Raw genomic sequence first — 24,462 nt, 5'->3', positions numbered from 1 at the left:
AGAGGAACAAAGCTCAATTGAAAAAAGCTGAACCATCTGTTTCAGGGTCCAGAGTTCACTCAGTTGTTGCAGGTGAGCACATGCACGGGGACCACAGAGTGCCAGCCACTGTAAATAGTGTTCGGAGAGCACAGCGGGGCCAGGCGACTGAAGCCACAGGCGGTGAGCCTCCACATCAATATTGACTCTGCATACATCCCAGCTCTCCACACCTTTCAGACGTCCACGCACGAGGGTTGAGCGCATCAGTTTTCAAAGACTGGAACCTGAATTGAATGCTTGCTAATGGAGTTGAAGGACAGTTACATGCTCAATGAACTGCAGGCGTTGATTTTGAATGGGAGCTCTTTATCTATACCAAGGTAAAGACGAGGCTTTCAGAAGAACGTGCGTGGAGGTTGAAAAGTTTGAAAACAGATCGTTTTTCAGTAAGACAGTATGACGTCCGCATGTTTGTTCTCCTCACGGAGTTAAACTGCAGCACTGGAGGGATCTGGAGGCAGATTTGTGCGGTTAGTGCAGATCTTGCTGCAAATTGGAACGTTTTCACGATTGAAATATTGAAATATTGAATATTGAAAATTAAAAGTGTGATGTTTTGGAAATATATAACACGGTTCTTGCATTCAATATCACTTTGATACATTTATTTGTGTTTTCATTGGGCAATAGACAGAAGTGAGGGACTCCATTGGGCCACCAGGACACCCAACCGTCAAATACCGACACATTGTCCCGCCACTCTGAGTTGTGCTATGCTAGTAGTGGCTAATGTAGCCTCCTAGCCGCTAGCTCAAAGCAGAGATGAGGAGCGGAACGCACACTTTTGTTTTGTAGTTGTATTGTAGTCTTCAGACCCAAGCAGTGACAACACTTGAGGCAGTTTATCCGACTAAGCACAGCCCCCCATGTAGCTACAAAAGGCTACATCGGGGAACCTTTTTCACATTTGCAGTAGTAGCCTACTACCCAAGACCTGTAAACACATGTGAGTTCCCCTTTAACAACCCTTAAAATGCACTACACAATGTACACTAAATGCCCTTTGAAAAACATGATATATTGAATGAAATTCAATGATTGTGGGATTGTTTGGTGAATTATTTCAAACAAACTAAAGTTCAAACTTTGTTATTCAGTGAATACTTTTCAGGAGACCGGGAAGCGTTATCTGCTTCTCTGCAATCATCGTTGAACCAAGATGGCAGCGGTGATTGGACTCCGGCGCTGAGGGAAGCCCGGAGAGACTCGTCTTCAGGACTCGGTGAGAGTGTTTGGAAAGGTTGAAGCTGCTGCACACAGATGCAAATATTGATTATCTTCATCATTTTAAAATGCCAGAAAATGGCCATCATAATTTCCCAAAGCAAAATCTTTAAAAGGTCTCGTCTTTGTCCCAAAACCCAAAGATATTTACTTCACAATCGTAAAAGACTAAGTAAACATACAAATGTTCCCATTAGAGAAGCTGGAACCTTTAAAAACAACTACTAACTCATATTGTTGTCGATACATTTTTCCTTCAATCGATTAATTAATGGATCAACTCATCGTTGCAGCTCTATGTGAAAGAATGTAAGAGGTTTCAGAAAACAAACATATCCTTATATGGTACACCTGTACAATCAAACACTGCTGTTCTGTTTCAAAGATCATTTTATGACGCCTATAATGTTCATTTCCATTTCACTGACATACGAGATGTTAATTGAATTATATGTTTTAGGCTGATGGTTTTGCACTGGACTGCATTATATTTAGAGGGGTGTCTAATATTATGCCCCCCTTAATAGGACAAACACATAATACACATCCCTCAAAATAATGAAGTCCAGTACAACACCAGCTTTAACGAGGACTTAAATAATAAACATGTTAATGTCACCAACAACTCAATATTATACGTTGTAAGGCAGTGCTGTTGTATTGGATTGCAGGGACAGCACAGCTGCACATCATAAAGGATAAAGTGGTGGAAGCACAGATTTTAACTTAAAAGTAATGCTTTGGTACATCGAACAGGAAATAGGCTGTTATTTTATTTGCTGGTTTTACAGTACTCCTACTACTACTTTCAAAATATACAAACCTTCTCACGTCACAACAAAGCACTGACATGTGAAGTGTAAATCCTTTATTTTTTCACAAGAGATTTTGACTCCGCACTACCGCCGCACATTGAAGGATGAACAGAAGATTACATCCAACTTGAGACTCCAGGCAGTGACAACAAAACACTTAAAAAGAAAAATCTTGTTATTCAGCCTCAAGTCTCCACTTGTGCTGCTTCCACTATTTGACAGCCAATCGAATATGACAAGAAAACTCAATAACAGTATCAAGTTCATCTCAGTTAATCAGCAGGTGCAATACAGCAGCACACAGGATCACCATCGATAAGCATCTTTATTGGGGTACATACAATGTTTTACAGATTAGACTTAAATAAGTTGCAGTTTTGTACATTATCACAGACGTAAAGTGAGACTTCAATCACCACACATCACTTCGCTGAGAGGGCACGACACGGAGCACGACAGTCAAAGCAAGTAACATCGAGGATCATTCGGGGTGCGGATGGAAGAAGGAAACCACACCGTTGGATTCTTCAAGTCATTACACAACATGAACGGCTGATTATTCAAATGGCAAAGAACAACGTACGTACGGGACACACTCATCCACACAGCAATGCACAAACACACACGTGCACGGGAACAGTTCAGCTGCGGGCGGCCACGGCCGGAGCTTGCTGCTGATCGGAGGACTGGAGTTGCCTCCCCAGGTACTCCCTGTGGAAGGAAGGGCAACATCATCATTCATGATCCATTAATAACTCTTGACTCATCGGTCTATATAATGAAGTCATGCCTGTCACAATTAACCTGAGCCCAAGGTGACTTCTCCGAATTGTTGTGTTTTGTGTGACCGCCAACAGCACAGAACCCAAAGATATTCCACGTACGTACGGTTACATATTACAGTGAAAAGCAGCAAATCCTCTAACTTGAGAAGCAGGGAACAGAATATTTGGGTAATCAAAGCAGTTGCTGGTTAGTTTTCTGCCAATTGACCAACGGATTAATTGGTTCAAACTTTGTGTCAGAATAAGAGAGTAGTCGACTAGTCGGTTAAACTTATTATTTTATGAATCAACGAAGGGACATATTGATTTCAGCGGCATTTAAAACACTATTTGGTTGTTGAAAAATGTGAATAACTATTTCAAATGGCTCTTATAATATACACAATCTTTTTTTGGGGAATATTTAACCTTCTAGATTAAACTGTGCTCAGTTTTGACCGATTCTAATTGTTTTCTGACTTTTAGTCGACTCGTCTAAGTTTAAACTGTTTAAATGTGATTTCCTGGGAATCTCGCGGTACGGACGATACTTCAGTTGAGATTAAATGGAGGATATATAACACCAGTGAGTGATCAGTGAGCTTTAGAGTTCAGCGTCACATTGAACAGACAGTTCTTCAATATCCTTTAACGTCATCGTAAGAGACCGTTTTAACAGACTCATTTTGAGAATGCGAGCTTCTGACCCAGACGTGGCGTAAATGCTCTACTCCCAGTGTTTCGACAGGTCACACTTCTCCTTCAGGTTTCCTCGCGGCGGTAACATTTATGTGATAGAGGATACGATATAATGGCCCTCATCTTGCTGCTAACAGAAATATCAACCGTCTCTCACAAATCTACAGATGGAAAAGGCTGACAAATACATTCTGATGATGGAAGTTATATTCCTTAAATTATGCTGCTTAAAAACTAAATGTTCTGATAAACACCGACATTTTCATCTGCAGAGCAACAAACTGGTTGGATTTCTTTTTTTAGACCTCTCCTACTTCCATTTTAAAAACAGCCTCTCTGATTCACAGAGATTTCACTTTTCAGCATGTTTCCATTTGTCAGAATTCCACTCAAAGCTTTGAATGCCTCCTGTTTCATCTAATTGTTGAGCAGCAGGTAAACATTGTTTTCAAAGGCAAAAGGTCTTCGTCTTCACGCGAGGGTTTCACTGATTAGAATGCAGCTAATTAAAGACACAGCAGGTTTAAATCACAACAGGTTCTAAGCCTCTAACATACAGATCTACACACCGTCACAACATTAACAGGGACGACCTTTGGCTGGTCTGCGCGTAGCAGCGAGATGTTGATTCAGAACACCAAATAATAAAGGCAGATGGCAATAATTGGACGGGTGAGCCAGAGTTATGGAGGCTGAGCTCATCCTTCAGCTGCTGTATGAATTAATACCTACACAGCAAAGCCAGGCGTGGAAATCAAACACGATATAACAAGATTTTAGTTAGCCTTAAATCAAAGGCTGTAAAAGGAAATACCGAAACTTTGTTCAAATACAACTGATTAATAACAGCCAAGGTCACTCTGTAAACACTGACTTGCCATTAAGACGGATAGGAGTCATTCTTCTCAAGTGCAAAACATATTCACCATCAGCCGGCTCTTTGTGCTCAACGCTGTTGAAATAATCAGGTTTAAAGTGGCTTCGCTGGAAGACATAATTACTTGAAAGGTTTCATGTCCAGGGTAGACAATACTGAGATTTGACTATTTCAGCAAATGTTTCATAATTTCCTGCTGTGGTTTTGTGAAGCGCGAAAAGAACCGTAGTGTAGAGATTTACCAGATTATTGTCATAAAAATGACCTGAATATTGTTTTTTCCCCCCATTTTCAGATTAGAAAAATTAACAAGTAGAGCCCATTGTGCTCACAACTACAATGTTAAAAGAAAAGAAACAAAGCTACTTGTAGAATGCAGCACATGTGATTGCTGGAGATCGACCGCACATTCTGCTGAGTGATACTTTCAGTAAAATGAGAACTGAAGGGAGGAATGACCTTTGAAAAGTCTCAACAAGGTCTCTTACAAGTTCCCCCCTCCCTCTCTGGCTTCTTAATGGGGTATGCGTGAGCTTGGACAGACATCTGGGCGTCGTTAGCCGGTCTAATAATATGCACGATGTCCATGAAAACAATGGACTTGTGTAGAAAGGGCTGTGCTTCCGTCTGGACAGAGAGGACTGAGGGAAGCAACGATCATATTCTACCACAACTTAAAGTTCCACAAACACACAACCTTCAAAAGCAGATAAATAAAGAGTCGATTCTCCATTCACACATTCATCTGTGCTGTTGTCATGACAGCAGGGCCTTCAGTCAGGAGGGACGAGGAGATCTTCTCGTGGAAACAACAGCGAGGCTGAAGCTGCTTTTCAAACATCGTCCATTTGTGTGCGAATGACACCTCACCTTTTCCCAGAAAGATGTATATTTTCAGCTTCCGTATTTTCCACATGCTGCGCAGCATTCACACACTTATACCCCCCCCCCCCTCCTCACAAACTAGGTCCTGTGGGTGTAAACAAACTCGCGGAGAAAAGAGACCACGACACAGCTTGACTATTTACTTAATCGTCTCTCTCGAAGCCATTACTTTGTTCCAACACGTCGATCATTGTGCTGCTGCGCCAGCGCGACTGAAGAGCTGCGTGTCAACGCATGAAGCTGAACTCATCAGCGGGAGAGGCGTGGGCGACTCCAGACGCACCAGGAGTAGAAGTTAAATAAAACACAAGAATAGAAGAATGTCTTCAGATGTGATTTGCTGTTAAATGAACCGCTGCTGCTTTGAGGGAGCAAGTGATGAGACGTCAAAATCAAATCAACTATAAAGCGCCGGCTGAATCTTGCATCAGTTTTCCAATTCCTGCTTTTTATTTCTACGAGATATTTCTACGCAGCACTCTGGTTCTTCTTCCATCCATTTTCGCTCATTTTAATAACAATCTTTCTATTACTTTACTCATGTATTGCAAATGAATCAAAACAGGAGATTTGATTTCTGGGATTCAAACATACGGCAAATACTGTAGATATCTTCTAAAAACAGGAATCTGAGCAAACTTCTCAAAAATTCCAAATCATGCAATTAACCCTGCGTTGGCCTTTTCTCTTCCTACAACGCTCATCTGTTTTTTTCAGCCAATTATAGATAAAAGAAATATCCGTCTCACATTGGAAGCTGCGGTATTCATGCTGAGGTGGGGACGATGCATCTTTAGGTCTGATGGCGGGAATCTGCTTCACAGTCACTGAAAAGCTTTTGTGCTCCAGCGGTTAAATAAACTTCGGAGCACACACCAGTGAACAGACGGTTTACACAGAACATTAAGGCCACTTAGATCGGAAAACAGCACTACACTGTGATAATAAACACAATACGTCCATCCACAGTTGCTCAGGGAGTAGTGTGTGTTTTAGATAGTGGCAGCAAAACAAGCATTTTCACTTTTTTTTTAGTGTTTCCAAGCAATGCGGTAGACAGAAAACACACACAGAGATGATGGGCAGGTCGAGTCTTTGGGGCTGAGAGAAAATGTGAGGAGCGGTGCCTCAACAGACGGATGCTGAAGAATAAATATATGGTTTTAGGAATTAACATGCCTTAAATGTTGTTGTTAAAGAATTGAAGCGGAGCATACCGGCTGCTGGTTGTTGCTTCACATTCCCTGTACAGACGTGAACATTGTATCGATCTTCTCACCTCACTCCAATGAGCGTATTTTCATTTTCTAAAGACAAACGGCTCCCACCAAGCATGAGACCAGTGAGGGAACCGTTGCCAGTACAGAGGCGATCTTTAAACCGCAGCCTTAGTGACGAAGCTCTGCTCACACTCAACCATCAAGATGGACCAGCAAGCCACCGATTGACATCAAATCAAAACCGACTCACTGCTCCGCCTTGATGTGCGACGAACACAACAGCACAAAATACATAGAAGCCGGTCTTCTATATTTACATTGATATACACGTATTTAAGTTTCTCAGGTCACTTTTAAAGGCCATGACATGATCCACCCGCCACACAGAAGATTTCATTTATTTCACTTGAGCAGCTCTTTTTTTTTAGGACTGTGTGGACGAGTACAGACAGAGCTTGAGTGACATCTGTTTGAATCTCCTGCTGGCTTTGTTGGAGCAAATTATAGTTTCATCAATCTTATCAGTACACAGTCCATTAACCGTGCATACCTCCCAGCATGTCTACGCCCCAACTTCAACCGAAGCGGATGTCTAATCAGCCGAAAATAAATGAAAATACCTGTGAGGGTGTGCAGGGCCTTTAATCGTTTGTATGCACATGCAGGGGTTGTTATTGAATTTCAGAAAGCCTGGTTCAACGCGCTATAACAACATCCGAATGCATGGCATCAATGACGCTACGACTGTGTCCATACCAGTTGTGGACCATGAGCTTCTGCACAGCCAGCAGCGCGTTGTAGCGGACGAGCTGGTCCTCGTGGTGCATGTGATTCATCACCAGCTGTTTTCCACCCAGCTGCTCAATCACCCTGAGAGAGGAGGAATGAGAGGAAGCCTTTATCCACACACATAACGTGGGCTATTTTCATGTTCCAGGTCATTGGGTGGTCCAGCAGCAGGTAATTGAATCCAGCCTGACTGAAATGTTCTGAAGGATCACTGGCCTTATGAAAGGACATAGTGCTCTGACGAGGAAAGAAAGCCGACGTCATGACTGTTATAACACAGTTAATGGTGTGGCCAGAGAAAAGAAAAGTATGTTAAAAGTACAGAAACACCATTACTGTTACTTATCAACTAAGCAAAATGGGATACATTAACCCGTAGACCTGACTACAGGGTAATGACATTAATATGGGAGACAAGAAAAAAACATTGTTGATCCGTCAATCACACAGTGTCTTCAGGATAACAGACGTTGAGGGAAACAAACAATACATGGTGATAAAGGAAGTGTGAAGAACGTCAATCTGACACAAACTTATTTCCTCCGTGCTTTGGTGAGATTCACGTGTACAGACCAATCACTGTGTTCAGATACAAAGTATTTTCCTCTTTAAATGTCACAACGAGGTGCGTTCTACACAGTGGATTCAAGCTTTGCTACGAACTGGTTTTCACAGAAACACGCCTCACCGTTTGCCTCGTGGGTAATGCCGCACATACTCTCCGACATCGTGAGCTGCCACGGCGATGACTTGAGGATCGTCTGACACCTCCAGGAGCCTCGTCAAGATCCTGTTCAAGGAAGGGAGAAGAAATAGAGAGCATTTGAATGGCGACGTCTCTCTGCATCAATTGGCCGATTCGATTTCTCATGAAGCAAATAGATTAGCTGAGATTCTTTTTCACAGCTAGTGTTGGATGTAGAAATGCACTGACCTCTCTGAAAGCTGAGGTTAATGCATCTTTAATACTGAGAAACCCACGAACATAAGGAGTCTGACTAAGTGGGACCTCTCGGTTCAAAGTGAGACAAAGCGTGGGTGAGAGTCTTGGGCACAGAGGAGAATCGAGACAGACGATGCCTGAGCTGATTACAGAGGCTGTGGTTACAATCGGCCTTTAATGTCATTAACTGTCAAGTCTGTACGCTCTGAGACCGGATTTTCCTCGCTTTGGGATCCCATCAGCCATCAGTATGATGAGGAGGAAAACCGGGGCTGGAGCACAGCCGAGACTCTTCAAGTTGGGCGAGATGATGTGGCCGCTTTAAAATAAAAGCTTTTAAATAACAGGAAACTATTATTGTTCGAAATTTACAGGAAAATGTGGTTAGCACCGAATAAATACAAGTCTACTGATGATGCAGGTGGGAAGAGCAAGCGTCAAAAACAGGAGAGTTCACAGGAAATGAAATGTGTTCTGATCTGGTGCATCCCATCACAAAGGTCAGTGCCGAGATGACGAGGTGGTCAGGATTTGTACTGAATGTCAGTTGCCCAAACAGAGTGTGAGACAGGAATAACAACGAACGGAGACACACATTGATGTTTAGTCGCTTGTGATCTTTAGATTGGACACACGCACAAGAAAGAAAAACCACGTTAAGAGACTGTGCAATCATCAGACATGAGTGTGTGGCTGTTCAGGAGCTGTTCCTGAGAGAAGTGTTTTAAACATATGTGGCCAGAGGTGTTTAATACAAACTATTATCTAAATTCAAGAATTAATTTGTATCTTTTTTAACTTCAAATTTCAATCCTTCAACAGGAGGTTTCAGTTTCAACTAATATTTTTTTTAATCAATATCATATAAACATCATATGTTTAAATTTGTGAAACAGGAATAAATCTTTCAAAACCTAATTTGTATATGCAACTTAGAGAAAAAAAACCTTGAAATCATGTCCCTTCATTTCGTTCTCTTTCTCTCACACTGACATTCCAAAGACATTCATACAATTAAAAATGTATTTAATTAATTCATTTCTATATTGGCAACGTCATAATAACGCTGCACAATTAATTGAATATTAATCGCAATCACGATTTCAGCTTCCCACAATTAAATGAACGTGATGGCCTGAGATACTGACATCTCATTGTTGTCCTCATGGTGCAGCGCTCCATCTTAGTGGATGCTGTGCACTTGTGCTACAATCAACGCTTCATCTTACTTGAGCAGCTCGTAGTTCTTCTCATTCAGGCGGACGGCGTTCTCGCGCCAGAACTTCTCCGACTTGTGCACAGGACTCCATTCCAAGCGGCCGGACTTGAGTTCAGAGCTGTACTCGTCAAATGAGCTGTTGATGATAAAAATTCATTAAAATGCATTTTTCTTCTCCGCCCCCCCCCCCCCCCCCAACAAGTTAAGAAGACAGTCCAGGAGTCACTTTTTATTTTTGAGCCCTCTGCAAAAATAACTGTTTTCTTTCAACCCATCTGTGGTAAAGAGCCGTGATGTGAGGTACAGCAAAACACTTCGGATGCTATCTAAAGGTCACTCACACATGAAAGCAACACAGCCCTCAAAGTAAACAGAAATGTGTCTTAAAGAATAGAATCGCTTCATAAAGATTTACCAGATTCATGGACAGCACTACCAACGTCCTCTTCTGTGAAAGATCTGTTCCAAGCCTTTTCTTTTTGCAGAATATTACACACAATGTGTTTGCAATCTGCTCTCAGTAGCAGAACCACTCATGACTGAAAATGAATGGTTCGTTGTTCATGAGATGGAAGCGACCGGGTACCTGAGATCCTGCACGCTCTCTCCCAGGCTCTCCAGCAGGAACTTGATGTCCTCGGTGATGTCTTCGTCGTCGTACTTCTGCTGTTCGAGGTTCTCGAGTTGCTTCAGCACTTTGCACTGAATCATGGCCAGAGCGTACTCCTGACGAGTCTCCTTCTCTCCCGACTTCTCCAGCAGATTCTGTCAAAAAGAACAACAGTGTGAGGAACAGATGTTGCACATTCATCACGCCGCTCATAACGGAGCCTTTGAGAGATGAGAACACCTGAAAGAATACACCGATTCATAGCCAGTGCTTGAAGTAGAAGAAAAGAAACAAGTGCCAGCACTGACCAATCACTCAATGAGCGAGAGAGTACATACAAAGGGCTGCAACAATCAGCTGATTCAGCAACTAGTTCAGCAGAAATAATCAACATTCATCAATTATTTATATTATGATATCCAAAGTATATTTTTGAGTTAAAAGACTGAAACTGGAAAATATTTGAGGTATTCGGAATGATAAAATCTGTGGACATGAATCTCTTTAACATATTGCGTGTGACAGCCATGAAGCAGCCAAATACACCAAAAACTACATTCACGGACAACAACAGAACACATTTGGGACATGGAAAAATGTACCTTTACAATCAGATCACATAAAAGCAAATGGAATTAAGATAGACTCCTCCCCCAAAACTTTCACCACTAACACCTTATTGAAGTTGTGAATTTCATAAAGCAGGATTAAATTCCAGGTGTCGTGAGTGAGCTGTGGAAGGGATGCATGCAGAGGTGCACGGCAAGAAGAAGACAATTTGAAAGTATTATAAAAGCCAATTCTGTGACAAAATATCTGGACAAAGAACCTCGGTCTGCTGTGACGGAGAAAATGTTCCGCTAGTGACATTTTGGAGTGACTCCAAAGAAAGGTGGCTGATTACTACCTTAAGCCGCTTTCGGGAGCAGATCCACAGCAAACTACAACTATTATTTTTGCAAAAACATCCCTCTCAAATGGAGCAAAGAGGCAAAGTACAGCAAATGATTAGAGCCTTTGAAGGCATTGAGCTAAAGTAATTGTTGTTCAGCAGCACAATTTAATGTTTTTCAAAAAACCTTTTATTTCCAGAGTAGAGTTAAGGCGAACACATCACAAACAGCAGTGCTGCCTTTGAGGATGTGTTCAAGGACTCCCAGATGGTCCGGTTAATTTAAGTAACATTGCTCGTCCCATGTGGTGAGCAGAACCATTGACATAATGAGGGCATTTGGGGAAAACAAGAAACATGAAGAACATGGAATATTTTTGTAAAATAATTGAGGGAAAAAAAAGACATTTCCTATTACATCTGACAATCCCAACTTCCTCAAAATCTGCATGACGACACATTATTCAGAGCCCCAACCAAAACAATGTGTTTCTTTGTGAGGAGCAATGTTTTTCGGAGCTCTCCTCACTCTACGATGAAACCCCCTCGAGAAAACCCACCGAACGTCGAGACGTCTTGGAGTCTCCCTTCACTGCCCGCCAGTTTTTAATTAGCTGGAATAAAGCAGTCAAACCAAACTGCAAACTTCTCTCCCAAATTAAAAGCCGAGCCCCTTTTCTTCTATGGGCGCATTCACAAACGCTTGATGAGACAGCTCTGCTGGCGTGAGAGGTGATGAATGAGCTTTGGGGAAAAATATTCAAAGCAGGAACACATCGAGTCTTTTGAGGCGAACATAATACTGTACAGATATTCCCTGAAATTTGGTCTCAAAACAACTTCTTTCAGTAAACAAAAGACACGACAAAGGTAGTCCGTCAGGAACACGGATGTCTGTTTACCGGGGTTACAATGAGACTGGAATACTGACTGAAACGGGCTGACGGAGAAACACAAGCAACCGTAATACCTTCTTTAAAGTTGGGTTTGAAAATCAGCTACAACTGTCCTCCACCAGTGTATAAGCTCATGTTTCAATCATGTAATCAAAGGCGTTTACCACACCATTGTGCTGTGAGCAAGGTCGCTGAGGCTGTCTGCAGTTGCATAGCGCTAGAACATCACCGAGGCGTTTCATTTTAAAATATACATTTCTTCAACGCTGTGATTCGTTGACTCGACGATTTTGACTTTCAATCGACCGTTTTAGTGCTGAAGTAATTAGAACGTCACAGTGTTAGCTGGAGGCAAACAAGAATCCCCTCACAGTCGGAGGCCACTTCACCTACGTCATCTTGCTGTGTTGTTGGGTGCCAGAATCAAAAGGAGTAAGCTCTAACTACATTTTACTGCATCCCAGTGAGCATTGCCAGTCAAAAACAAAATCAATCTAAGCAAACTATGGTTGAAGACGATCAGAGGAAAGGATTGGACTGAGACCATCATCAGAAATGCGTGTATTTGCAGGGGCTCCAGACAGCAGCCAAAGTGGCATACGGGATCAGTTTGGAACATTTCTGGTGCTCACATGCATGAGAGTGCGTGATGATCATTATCATTGGAGCCCCCCAACGGAGCGGAGACATCAGCCCCTCTGTCTATTCCATCCCCGCCTCCTTGACAAGCTGAGTGCCGAGTTGCAAGCGCACAGGGACGCTTCCAGCTCGTGACAACCACCGTGCTCCCAGGACTGCTTTTTGTGCACGTGGAGCACAAACGCTCCCTCCTGATGATGCGTTACCGCTTGCTCTGTGCACTCGTATCATATTCGGGCGCCTGGTTTGTTTGTGCGCGGGATGACACCGGCTAAACATCGTGAGCACGTACGTATCGGTGCACAGGGCGTGATGCGCGCGCGTATGGTGGAAAACTTAAACGATCGGTTTTCCGTGTTCCAAAAAGGAAGCAGTCTACGGCTGAATATTTTAAAACGCAAAACGAGGAGAGAGAAGAGGAGGCTGGTGGGAAGTGAGAGACAACAAGAGGTTCTGACTCACCGGTGATTAAAGTGCAGCACGGAGAGGCCGACTGAGGCAGCGACATCGATTAATGGGTGGAAGAAGCAGTAAGATCTTTCGCTTAAGTAAAAGTACTAACACCACATACTTAAAAATGAAGTCAAATGGAGGCTGGTTAGAATATGCCGCCCATCATCTGAGTATTTCCACCTCGAGCTTGAGAGCTACATTTCCAAAGGTGAACCATATTTGTCTTGAAAGCCAATCAGTATTGGGAACCAAGCAATAATTTCTAAATTCTATATATATTGAGCCCTCTGAAGACCTGGAAGTTCTCACATTGATTTTCAATTTAATTCCCAGATGTTCCAGACTTGTGTTGGTGCCCTGTCCTGCCCCAATAAGCACCACGGCATGTGAATAAATGGAGCCTCTGCAGTCGATTTAATTTCATCAGAGTCGACTACGGGGAATTCATAACCTGTCACAAACACAAACCAAGTCCAGAAAGCAGCTCTTAATATTACATTAAATATTCAGTGGCTGTGTTGAGAAATCACAGCAGGTAGATGAAAGGGCAGCATAACCATAATTAGTTGTTATGTATCTTTTATGGGCTTTGTTGTTTTATAGGTTGCCTCATCTGTTGTATAAGAGTTGTCACTTCAGTTTGCTCTTGTTGAGCCAGAGAACTCAGCCTCATCTAAATGCAAATGTTGTTGAAAATTGCACACGGACTGTCCTATAGCAATATAAAAGTGATTGAATGACACTATGACCGAAAAATATTTCATTGCTCCAGGTTTTGCCAACAATGAAAAGGACTGCGAGACCAGCAGTTTCCAAACTTCCATGACACCCCTTCATGTGACCTCATTTACAGTGACAGATATGTCCATCAGCTGCTCTGACAGGCGCGTTTTCTGACAAATGTGTACCAGGAAAACACGTGTGCTGGAAAGCATGTCGTGTTACTATTAACCTAGCTTCTGCCTAATTGCATATTTTACAGGGTTCACATGGTGATTCCAATGATGTTTAATGCTTATTTCATCAGTTTGACACTTTGGAAAATGCAATAGTGATGTGGCTAATTTAAATATATCTTGCAAAAGATATGAGACAGAAATTCAGGCAGTGTGGTCATTTTCAGTGAAAAGTGGCATTTTAGAGATACGCATTATCTGAGTGAAACATTCTCCTCGTACCCTGAAGGCAGCCAGAATGATGCGAGTGACCTTCTCCTTGACAGACTCCTGGAGGATGTCGGACAGGGCCGGCACTACGTTGTAGCGTCTCAACTGCTCACAGAGCTGAGGACTGAAGGCCAGGAGCCAAACACAGAAGACCATCTGGTACTGGAGCTGGAAGCCACACTTGTTGCTCAGCACTGCTGTGATGCTGAAACAGAAAACACAAGATAAATTCATTAAAAACTAAAAGTGGAAAAAAAACAACCTAAGTGCTGGTAAAATGAACCCTCACTACATCTACCGTATGTTTACCAATAGGTAGGCTCTCACAGCTGTGCGCCTGCACGGTGCTCATCCATTATCTGATGATTGCAGAGAATAACGGAAGAGTAGCTCAAAATACAGAGTACCAATGACTACAGCTACACGAGTAATGCATTTGAGAAGTAGCCGGTAAGTGCGGAGATGTGGCGCTCGTAAATGTACAACATCAAAACAAAATGAAGGAGTACAGCTGGCTTTAAAATGCTGTATCAAGAAAGTCAAAGACCAAGTGAAAGATTTATTAACAATTTGTACGATGAACAATTGGGAATTTTGAGCCTTTTGCGCTGTTCTTTTTCAGTCGCTACAACCTCCTCCCCTTGTCGCTGCACAATGTGCTGCATCCATGTCACCAGCGAGTATGTGGTGTGGCCCTATCGATTGACATCTCAGACTCTTTGAGCCATGCTTGGGTTCAGGTTGGGTGGAATAAAATGATTTCTAGTCGTACGTAGATTTTTCCATCTACATCTCAACAATGTGACACACATATTTGACTGAAAGTGTGGCCTTTCAAGATTTAATACAAATAGATTTTTGTTGGTAGGCGTAAGAGTCAAAAAGGGTCAATATGTGTGACACATCAGAGCTAAAGAGAGAGCTCAGACCATCTCACCGGGCTCCCGGCACCCTTTACAAAGACAGTTTAATTGGCTTCCACCAGGACAGACATTCACCTCTCTGGAAATGGCACAAACAGATACACGAGTTATTTTATTCCAGCAGTCATTGGCTATTAGAAGAAATTGTAATCTGGCCTGTTACTAGGTATGGATATCAGAGGGTGGTCCTCTAGTTTCTGGCTTCTTCCTTCCTATTTTTGTATTTATTATGGTTTTTGCTTATTGCTGTATTTCATTCTAAATTGCCGGCTGTCTGTAAGCAAACTTGCCGTCACTCTCTCTCCCTGAATTCCCACTGTCATCTCTCTACCGCCTTTATAAAAATAAATAAAAACTTTTGGAGACTGTGAAAATGCTAAGGGAACCCTGTTTTAGACACTTATCACTCACCAGTTGACTCCATCGGCCTCCACCCAGGCAAACCTGTACTCATTCACCCTCAGCATCAGCTGAAGGCACCCAGCCACACACTGGACGTACTGAGAGCTCTGCAAAATGAAAAGAGGCAAACATTTACTCAAACAGAAGCGGGAGCCTTAGCCGTGTAATCAGGAAAACAAACATGTTAGAAGGTCAAGTACAATCAGTGCAGTCGTTGACAAGCAGATACAGCACGTGGAAGAAGGCCAGACCCAAAAACTTGCATTACCGCCACCGTTCAAACCTGAGGCATTGCACATGCAGTCTATATAGCATCAACACATGCTAGATCACAGACCCAACAGTACAATACACAGCAATAGCAGGGGAAAGTGCCCCATCACACCTGAGCAGAATCATGTAAATTGAGATTAGAGTGGAGGAAGCAGAGAGGAGAAAATAGATTGCATTAATCTGTTAATTAACAGAGGGCTGAAGAAAAGCAAGGAAGTCCGGCAAAAAGAGCAGGCAGCAGTGAGGACAGAAGAGCGGAGGAGTGACGGTTACCTGGCTGAAAATGCAGAAGAAAGGATGATGTTCAATAATTAGATAGCGCTTACGTCACTCGATTTCTGAGCACACTTCTCAGAATGATGGCGCTATGCTTGACAAAGTGAGTGTTATAAAATGGGAGGGTGCTACTGCGCAAATTATATTCCAATTTCCCCTTGTTATCCTAATGTAGAGGAAATGCTGGTTGTCATGCACTTTCAGCATGAAGGAGAAGTAGCTCACTGCATGCAGTTTCTACAGTTAGAACCAATCAGTGGCAGCAAACACCATGCTGTCAAAATGGGAGAATCCCCCTAAACCTGCTCTAACAGATCTGCAGTTATTCATGAAAAACTGCAATGCAAAGAACAGGATGGGAGAGATAAAGAGGGTAAAGAAAAGATGCGAAAGTCCAGTGACACCTGACAGACGCCAGCTTGCATAAAAAAAACCCTGTCACTTCCTGTTTGTTCTTTTTTTGAAGCGCCAAGCTGACCAAGGACGCACTTCACTCATACTCACTTCAGTGGGGGAAATAGTTCCTGCTCCTGAGCCTGTTTCTGGACCTGTACCATGTAGGTTCTAATGAGAGATAAACAAAACAAACAGGTGCACAAGGGTTCACAATTCCGTCGCGTTCAGCTAAGGTACAGTGGCGCTGGACTACAGAGCATGAGCTGTAAGCATCGCCACCAGTGAAACTCAGTGACAGTGGATGCTCACCGGCTGTTGAGGAAAGAAATTAATAATAAGACATAATTTCAAGAAGCAGGTATAGTTTAACAACATATTTTGCAAAGGCACAGAATGTTCAAAACAAAAGAGAGGATGACAAAAACACGCTTTTGGAACGGCTGACTATATCTGAACTGAAGAACACCTCCGGATGTTTTAGAAATATTTGTTGTGCAATGCAGAAGCACAAAAGGAAACTGTGAATCAATATTCAGGTGTTTCATCAGCCCACTCTTTGGTGCATACAGCTGCCGAATCAAACTGCTCAAACTCAACACGAATAAATGCATTAAACTCATTCAGATAAGGTTTCACAGAGATTATAATTAAGGAATTAATAACCCATGACATGACAAATGTAATTAGTTAATATATTTCAGAGAGTATACCGTGTACACACACAGACACATAATTTGATTCATGCTGCCAAGAAAATAAATCCCAGTGGATTAGACCTTTCAAACAGCACACCGATCATCATGAACTTCTAATTTTCAAAAGAGCATAAACTCCTCATCCAAAGAATTAAAATGCATTATTTAGCTTGAAAATGAATGACTTTGAAAAAGTGGTTGTTACTCACATGAATCAGACAGAAAATACTATTTTAGAGTAACACAAAATGTGCATCAGGTCACATGGCAACATCGATGTCTCCGTTCCAAATGCAGCTTGACGTCTTGAAATCAGTGACAAAAGCCACTGAAACCCGCTCAGTAGTTGATATTTAGAAAGACTTTCATACATCACAAGATGTTGAAGCAACACCACGCAGACGTACACACCTGTGAACTGAGTTGGCTTTTGATCCAGTTGAAGTAGTAGTTCAGATCACTTCCCTCCATCAGATCGCGGCTCCAGGCAGCCAGCTTAGCGATGATCCTCGCCGCCTAATAAAGGAAGGAGGACATAATAAATTATTATTGATGTGCATGAAAGTCTTTCAACAGTAGAAATGTACAGCCAGGCCAGAATAAACTGCACAGAGTATCGCATTTCTTACTTGTGACTGAAATGGCAGCAATGGCAATCATATCAACTCAAGAATTTCATTTTTGCTGTGAAAATATAAATACAGTAAATTGTACTTTTCAGCAACAATAATGAAACAAATTAATTTTGCTGCTTTGTTTTAGTATTAAGGTAAGAGCTAAAACAACTTCTTTCCATTACTGGCTTTGGGATCATGTCTTCTATGACGCATTAGAGTTGCCCAGTTCCAGACCTTTGAATTCCTCCACTCCACACAATTCAAATTGACTGATTTGTCGTGCATCGTGACATGAAACTGCAGTTCCTCATAAAAAAAAAAGCTATCGTGCAATGAGTGCAGCAGGTGGACTTATGATTGGCCAATAGGCGCCAGGGGCGGGACTAACGACATTGTCAAGCTGTTACGTACGTTTTTTCAATATCGCCCGACATCGTCGTTTGTTTTTTTAATTTGCTCCGCTCCGGTCTCAAAACCAGTGGCTTTGAGTCAGGGTCAACTTTAATTGCTAGATGTTAGATGCAGGCGAATACTTGGGTCTCAAGTGGAGGCAATGTCAGACTGAAGATGGAAACAGAGTTAACAGTTCTGTTGGATCTGTCTTTCATTTAAAGTCCAGGTAGAGGGAGAAATAAAGAGAAGAGAATAGGCTGAAGGCTGAGCACATGGATACAACAAACACTTCAATCTAAATTATATTGTCCTAAAACCAAGCCAAAAACCTGATGATAAAATAAAACGTGATCTACAACCTCATCTAAGTGCAAAAGTGACTGAAGCCACATCAACTATCCCATGAACAATGTTTGGTTTGTAAAGTGCTTCCTGTGCCCCGTGATGAGATCGTAACTAATTCTGTATCCAATTTCCTCCTTGCCAGGGGAAGATGTGTTGAAATATAGAGGCTCTAATTTAAAAACAAGAGTCAGCACGAGCGTTGGGTTGAGTTAAAGTGCTGTGTCGCAGACTTGGGGTCACATTATGCCCACCTGCTGGATGCCATCTGGCTGGCTTTTATAATTAAGCTGTGGGTGCCCTTTCATAGTACTCAGTTTATCATTGGGTGGTCATCCTGTGTCTGAAAAAGGGTGGCAGGAAGAAATCATTACATTAATTGCCTGTTTGAGGAAAAGGGAGAAGGTTGCTTTGTGAGGAATTATTGATGCCTTCCTTTGATTAGAAGCAGAGGCCAAAAAATGTAATGGCATCCACCACCTTCTCTGTGAAAATAAGATTTCTGATATTCTATTCAGACTTCTCTGATGTTTGCTAGATGATGCATGTCAGAAACTAAAAATACCACAATGTGCTTGTGTTTTAAGGACGGCCGGCGATGTTTCCCCAGCTAATATTGCAGGGGAAGCTTGCGTTGTGATGGGACACAGAAAAACACTTGCTTGTAGTATTAAGAACTCTTCACTAACCATGTGGACAGTAAAAAGGTCCTGACGATTCAGCATTGGAAGGAAGTAGGACCAGGCGGTGTTCTTCGTCTTTTTGGCATAGTCAAAGAAGATGCTGACCCGCTGATGGTTCTCCTGATACACAGATACATTAAGATTGTAGATGAGCACACACAGATTGTTCAGACTTAACCAGCAAAAATCAATCAGCAACTGATTGACTGCATGGAACGCATTCATCCTACTTTGGATGGAGCAGATCTCATCTCTGCAAATCTGACCCAGTTTCTGTATGGACCTGGTGCATGACAACCCAGAGATCAGACCAGGAAGCAGAGTTGCAGTCTTACACACTCCTCTGAGCTTCCATTAGAGCAGTTACTCACGCAAAACCACATAGAGACTGTGTCTGGCCCACGGCCACTTAAATTAATTCAATCAAAAATAAACTATCGAGGAGTTAAACAAAATAACTTAATCCAAGTTAAAACTACCGCAACAGTACAACAAAATAGGATAATTAAATGTGGACTCTTAAATATCAGATCTTTGTCATCTAAAGCTCTACTAGTAAATGAGCTAATATCAGATAATCATATTGATTTATTTTGTCTTCCTGAAACCTGGCTGAGTAATGATGAATATGTCAGCCTAAATGAATCAACTCCTCCAAGTCATATCAATACTCACATTCCTCGAGGCGCCGGCCGAGGAGGTGGAGTAGCAGCCATCTTTGACTCTAGCCTATTATTAAACCCTAAACCGGACTATAACTCATTTGAAAGCTTGGTTCTTAGTCTTTCACACCCAACCTGGAAAACAATACAGCCAGTTATATTTGTGATAGTGTACCGGGCCCCAGGTCCATATTCGGAATTTTTATCGGAATTTTTTCAGTTTTTATCAAGTCTAGTTCTTAAAACAGATAAAGTAATTATTGTAGGTGACTTTAATATTCATGTGGATGTCGAGAACAATAGCCTCAGTACTGCATTTATTGACCTGCTTCTTCACCAGAGTGTCTGTGCTTTCTCGCCTCACAGGTTCCTGTGTATCCGGGTTTACCTGGACCAGGTGTTGCCTCCTGTCGTGGTTGTGTCATACATTGCATGTGGTGTAATTACATTGAATGTGTTGTAATTCACTATCCTGTTCTACACATGACATCATTGCACTTCTGTCCATCCTGGGAGAGGGATCCCTCCTCTATTGCTCTCCCACAGGTTTCTTCCTCTTTCCTCCCCGTTAAAGGGTTTTTTTGGGGAGTTTTTCCTGTTTTGATGTGAGGGTTCCGGGACAAGAGGATGTCAAATGTGTACATATTGTAAAGCCCTCTGAGGCAAATTTGTAATTTGTGATTTTGGGCTATACAAAAATGAATTGAATTGAATCCTTCTATTCATTATTTTTTTTTATCTCAATAAAAATGGCATTACGGAATTGATTCCAAAATATGTCATGATGTAAAATCAGTGTTGATAAAGTCTGATATCTTCACCATTAAAAGTTGCAATCACTCATAAGGATATCACAATATCAGAAATGTATGACATTTCCCTAAACGTCAGTGGGTGTGTCTGTGTACCTGCAGGGTGTCATCAATCAGAGTCAGGATGTACTGGACTGTTTGCTCCTTGGAGATGTGGGCCATCAGGCTCAAGAAGGTCTTTGCACACTGAGAAAAAACAAACAAACAAAGTCAGAAAGACACAGCACCCATAGAACAATTGACAAATTGAACAAACTCTCTTTGCTTTTATTCTGCCCGACAGCTCTACCAACAGTCAAGAGAAGGACTTTGGTCAGCAAAATGCTTAAGTTACAGCATCAGGGTGCTTTCAGATCAACACTGCAGCAGAATAATGAAGGAATCTGCATTGGGGTGGGCATGTTAGAACTGGTTCAATAAAGTATTAATCAGAAAGTCTGGTGTAAAGGTGTTTAAAAATCCAAGACACTGCAGGACGGTTTAAAGTCTTTTGAGGTAGAACTGTACAACTCTGAAACGTTGACAGGAAGAGAGCAACACATGTCTCAATACTTACATGGTAAATAAGCACAATGCCCAAAGGTAAACACTCCTTCCACTTGGTATGAACATTTAAACACATATGCGCCAGCTCTGTGAGTCTAAAAGCACATAATGATGGAAGATGCCTGTGTTTTCTTTTTTGCTGCAATGCCATTATTTACCTTCTCTGTGCAACCGGTCTGCATAATTTGTATGGTTGTGAACTAAAGTTGAAAACTGAAAATAAATCTAAAGTAATACCTGTTGTCCTTCATTGGAAAGTATGACCTGTTTCTCCTCAGAGTTGGCCACCTCAAATTTCTTGATGAATTCACAGTCCTCTGCTGAGATCATCTGACTCCTGCAAGAGAATTCATTAAGCCACTGCCATTTCAGCACAATGCTACTACAACATACACTAATGTATACTTATATACACTCTTGACTTTGAACAACAAGGCCGACAGTTGGTTGGCCTACAAAGATGGTTAATGATGATAATTAATCATGAGGCATTCAACACATTTCCTTTACCATTGGAGCGCCACTGCACTGACCCTCTCACTGGAGGACTGGGCTTTGCTTTGTCACTAGAATGCTACTTGTAATTGCAAGAGCAGCTTGCACAATAATGGCAATTAACCTGTAAATACCACATGTTCTAGTTAAGGCGAAACACACCATGGATGTTCCATGGAGGAAGGCAGATATAGTAAACATTGCGAATACATCCAAACTAAATGAAACAAGGAATCAAGTCATTCCAGAAACGATAATGTGAGTCACAAGTCGAATCTGCAGGCTAAAAGAGGAAGTAGCACCCAAGACAGTGAATCACAACACAGGAACTACTGCAGAGGTGCTTTAGGATTGACTCAATAGCTCTGCAATTATTACACTGATGTATTCAGAAAGATTGATGTAATGAGAGCTTATCTAAGAACAGTTTGTTGACTTTAATATGTGACTTTATATGTTAAATATGCAAATTATTCAGAAAAATGTGCAGCTTATTTTCTAGCTTATGCCAAGTAGAGTACTGAAGCCTCTCAGTTTTATAAGAAGTGAATTGTATTGTACGCGATTGAATGTATTGGTGTGAATGTAAGGAAATGAGGTGGACGCAATATTAGACCGCAATATTAGACCACATCTTTCAATATAAATTAGTCAAGTACAACACCAGCACTATGACCTCAATAGTAAACATGAAGTAGAATTAAAACCTTTTCAACAGAAAGATTGAAAATGTATAAAATCTGTTGAAGTTAAAGTCATGACAGGTGTAGCTGATCAAGTGAATGTTTACATGATGTACTGCTGCAATGTGTACTCACTGCAGGTAGGACTGCCAGTTGACCTGATTGGCCCGCACCTCAGCTGCCTTTGCAGCTATGATGTTGGTGGGAACTGCAGCATCCACAGCCCCGCGGATATCCATCCTGTAATATATCCACTACAGTATGTATATATATCTATATGTATGGAGGAAAATCCAACTCCACCTGGATGGAAACACCACAGTAAACATCAGCACAGTGAGTCAAAATCAGCAGCAATGTTACAGGTGTTGGTCTGGTTAGATAATGCAGATTAACCACTTATAGTCAACAACACATCACCGGATGCTGATAATCAAAAAAAGATAGTATGACAGTAAACTAGTTGGGTTAGCTAGCTGGCTGTTACAGAGCTGTAACCAGGAATAAAGCTATTACATAGGAATAATTGAGCTAAAAAAATAATTTGCCATTTAAAGAGTGACAATTTCGACATATATCAGAAATATTAACCTTTAATTTTACCTTCCAAGTTCAACTAGCGTTAATTTACATCAGTTATCAAGCTAACAAACTGCCATACAGCCCAGCAGCTAACGTCAGTCAACAGTTAGGTTAGCTAACTTAGGTCATAGATAACTAACGCTAGCTTAACCCAATGTCACGACGTCTTTCCGACATTAAAAAACGGAGGTTGTATCTTGTGACATTAAAACTATATTAAAAGGCCGGTAGCCAAATATAACGCATACCTTTAAAATTGCACAATTATGACGTTAACGAAGGCCCATAGGTAACGCAGTAAGCTAAGCATTAGCTAGCAAAATAAACTGAGGGTGCTAACCGAAGCTAGCTGCGCGAACATCGCTTCGCATCCATTCTGTCACCGTGCAAACATATGACAAGAGTTACACGGGTGACGTCAATAACATCTACAATCTCAAAATCCCCAAAATCTTATAGATAGGACATTTTTTTAAATGTTTTCTGATAATTAATAACGGAGAAACATCTAGGTTGAGTTACTCACCCAGTTGCCTTGTTCGAACAGCTGACTGACTACAACACGGCGTCACAATCTATCATGTGACAGTCACGTGCTCGCTGACAGTCACATGCTCTCTGACAGTTCCGTGTATGAGTAGAGTTCTTCTTCTTCTTTAAATTTGATTGGCGGGTCGCAACCAACTTGTATAGGTGCATACCGCCACCTACTGTACCGGAGTGTGCAGTTTCAGGGTAACCTTTTCTTCACTGTTTCCACCTAAATCCTACGGTCTGATCCCGTTTCTTTAAGAAATCGCAACAGTGCTCTGCAGCACTCTCGCCATTCTCCGTCCACTGCCAGAACTCCCTCCAAACTCCACTTCCGTCCCAACTGACATATTTTTTGCTTCAAGATGTTCCTGTCTGAATTGTATCTTTGACATTTCAGGATAACATGCTCCACGTCTTCCGTAACATTACAAATAGTGCACTTATCTGAGTCCATTTTTGCCATTAAATACAGCGTTGAGTTAAGTCCTGTATGTCCGAACCTTAACCTTGATATTATGACCTCCTCTCTTCTATACTTCCCTTTGTATGTCTTCACATTTATGGATTTCTGAACGTTACAACAGCATGATGTTTCCAATGACAAACATCTATGCAATATATGCGTTACTGACAAACCATAGCAGGTATAAACAAGTATCAAACAAAACCAGAAATTGCTGTAAATTTGATTTGTTTTTTTGAAAAGCAACACACAGATATCAATCATGAAGTGTCAAATAAATGTAGTGCAGTGAAAAGTACAATATATGCCTCTGAAGTGCAGTATAGAAGTATAAAGTAGCAGAAAATGGATATACACAAATAAAGTTCAAGTACCTCATACTTAAGTACAGTACATGAGTACTTTCCACAACTGCCTGTAAGAGAGATGCACTGTATGGTGCTTTTATGAAGATTGTCGAAATATTATGGTCAGTTTGTGTTTTAAGATTCTAATAATAATAATAATTATTATGTTTACAGTAATTATATTCATTCATAATATCTCATAAAC

At 41.6% G+C, this 24,462-nt stretch overlaps 1 protein-coding gene across 1 annotated transcript; it reads right to left on the bottom strand.

Annotated features, from left to right (window-relative positions):
• Positions 1 to 1,938: 1,938 nt before the first annotated feature.
• Positions 1,939 to 23,516, bottom strand: atp6v1h (ATPase H+ transporting V1 subunit H). The gene is made up of 14 exons (XM_079284965.1): positions 23,440 to 23,516; positions 22,467 to 22,634; positions 21,391 to 21,490; positions 20,704 to 20,793; positions 19,140 to 19,253; positions 17,510 to 17,614; positions 16,512 to 16,571; positions 15,468 to 15,565; positions 14,146 to 14,338; positions 10,064 to 10,242; positions 9,488 to 9,613; positions 8,004 to 8,105; positions 7,283 to 7,396; positions 1,939 to 2,792 (listed from the first exon to the last, which is right to left on the bottom strand). The coding sequence occupies exons 2-14, from the start codon at positions 22,568 to 22,570 to the stop codon at positions 2,723 to 2,725; spliced, it is 1,455 nt and encodes a 484-aa protein (XP_079141091.1). The 5' UTR covers positions 22,571 to 22,634; positions 23,440 to 23,516; the 3' UTR covers positions 1,939 to 2,722.
• Positions 23,517 to 24,462: the final 946 nt, after the last annotated feature.

The sequence above is a fragment of the Melanostigma gelatinosum genome, assembly GCF_949748355.1.
Source record: "Melanostigma gelatinosum genome assembly, chromosome: 15".
Lineage (NCBI taxonomy): Eukaryota > Metazoa > Chordata > Actinopteri > Perciformes > Zoarcidae > Melanostigma > Melanostigma gelatinosum.
This window is presented reverse-complemented; position numbering and strand designations above follow the sequence as displayed.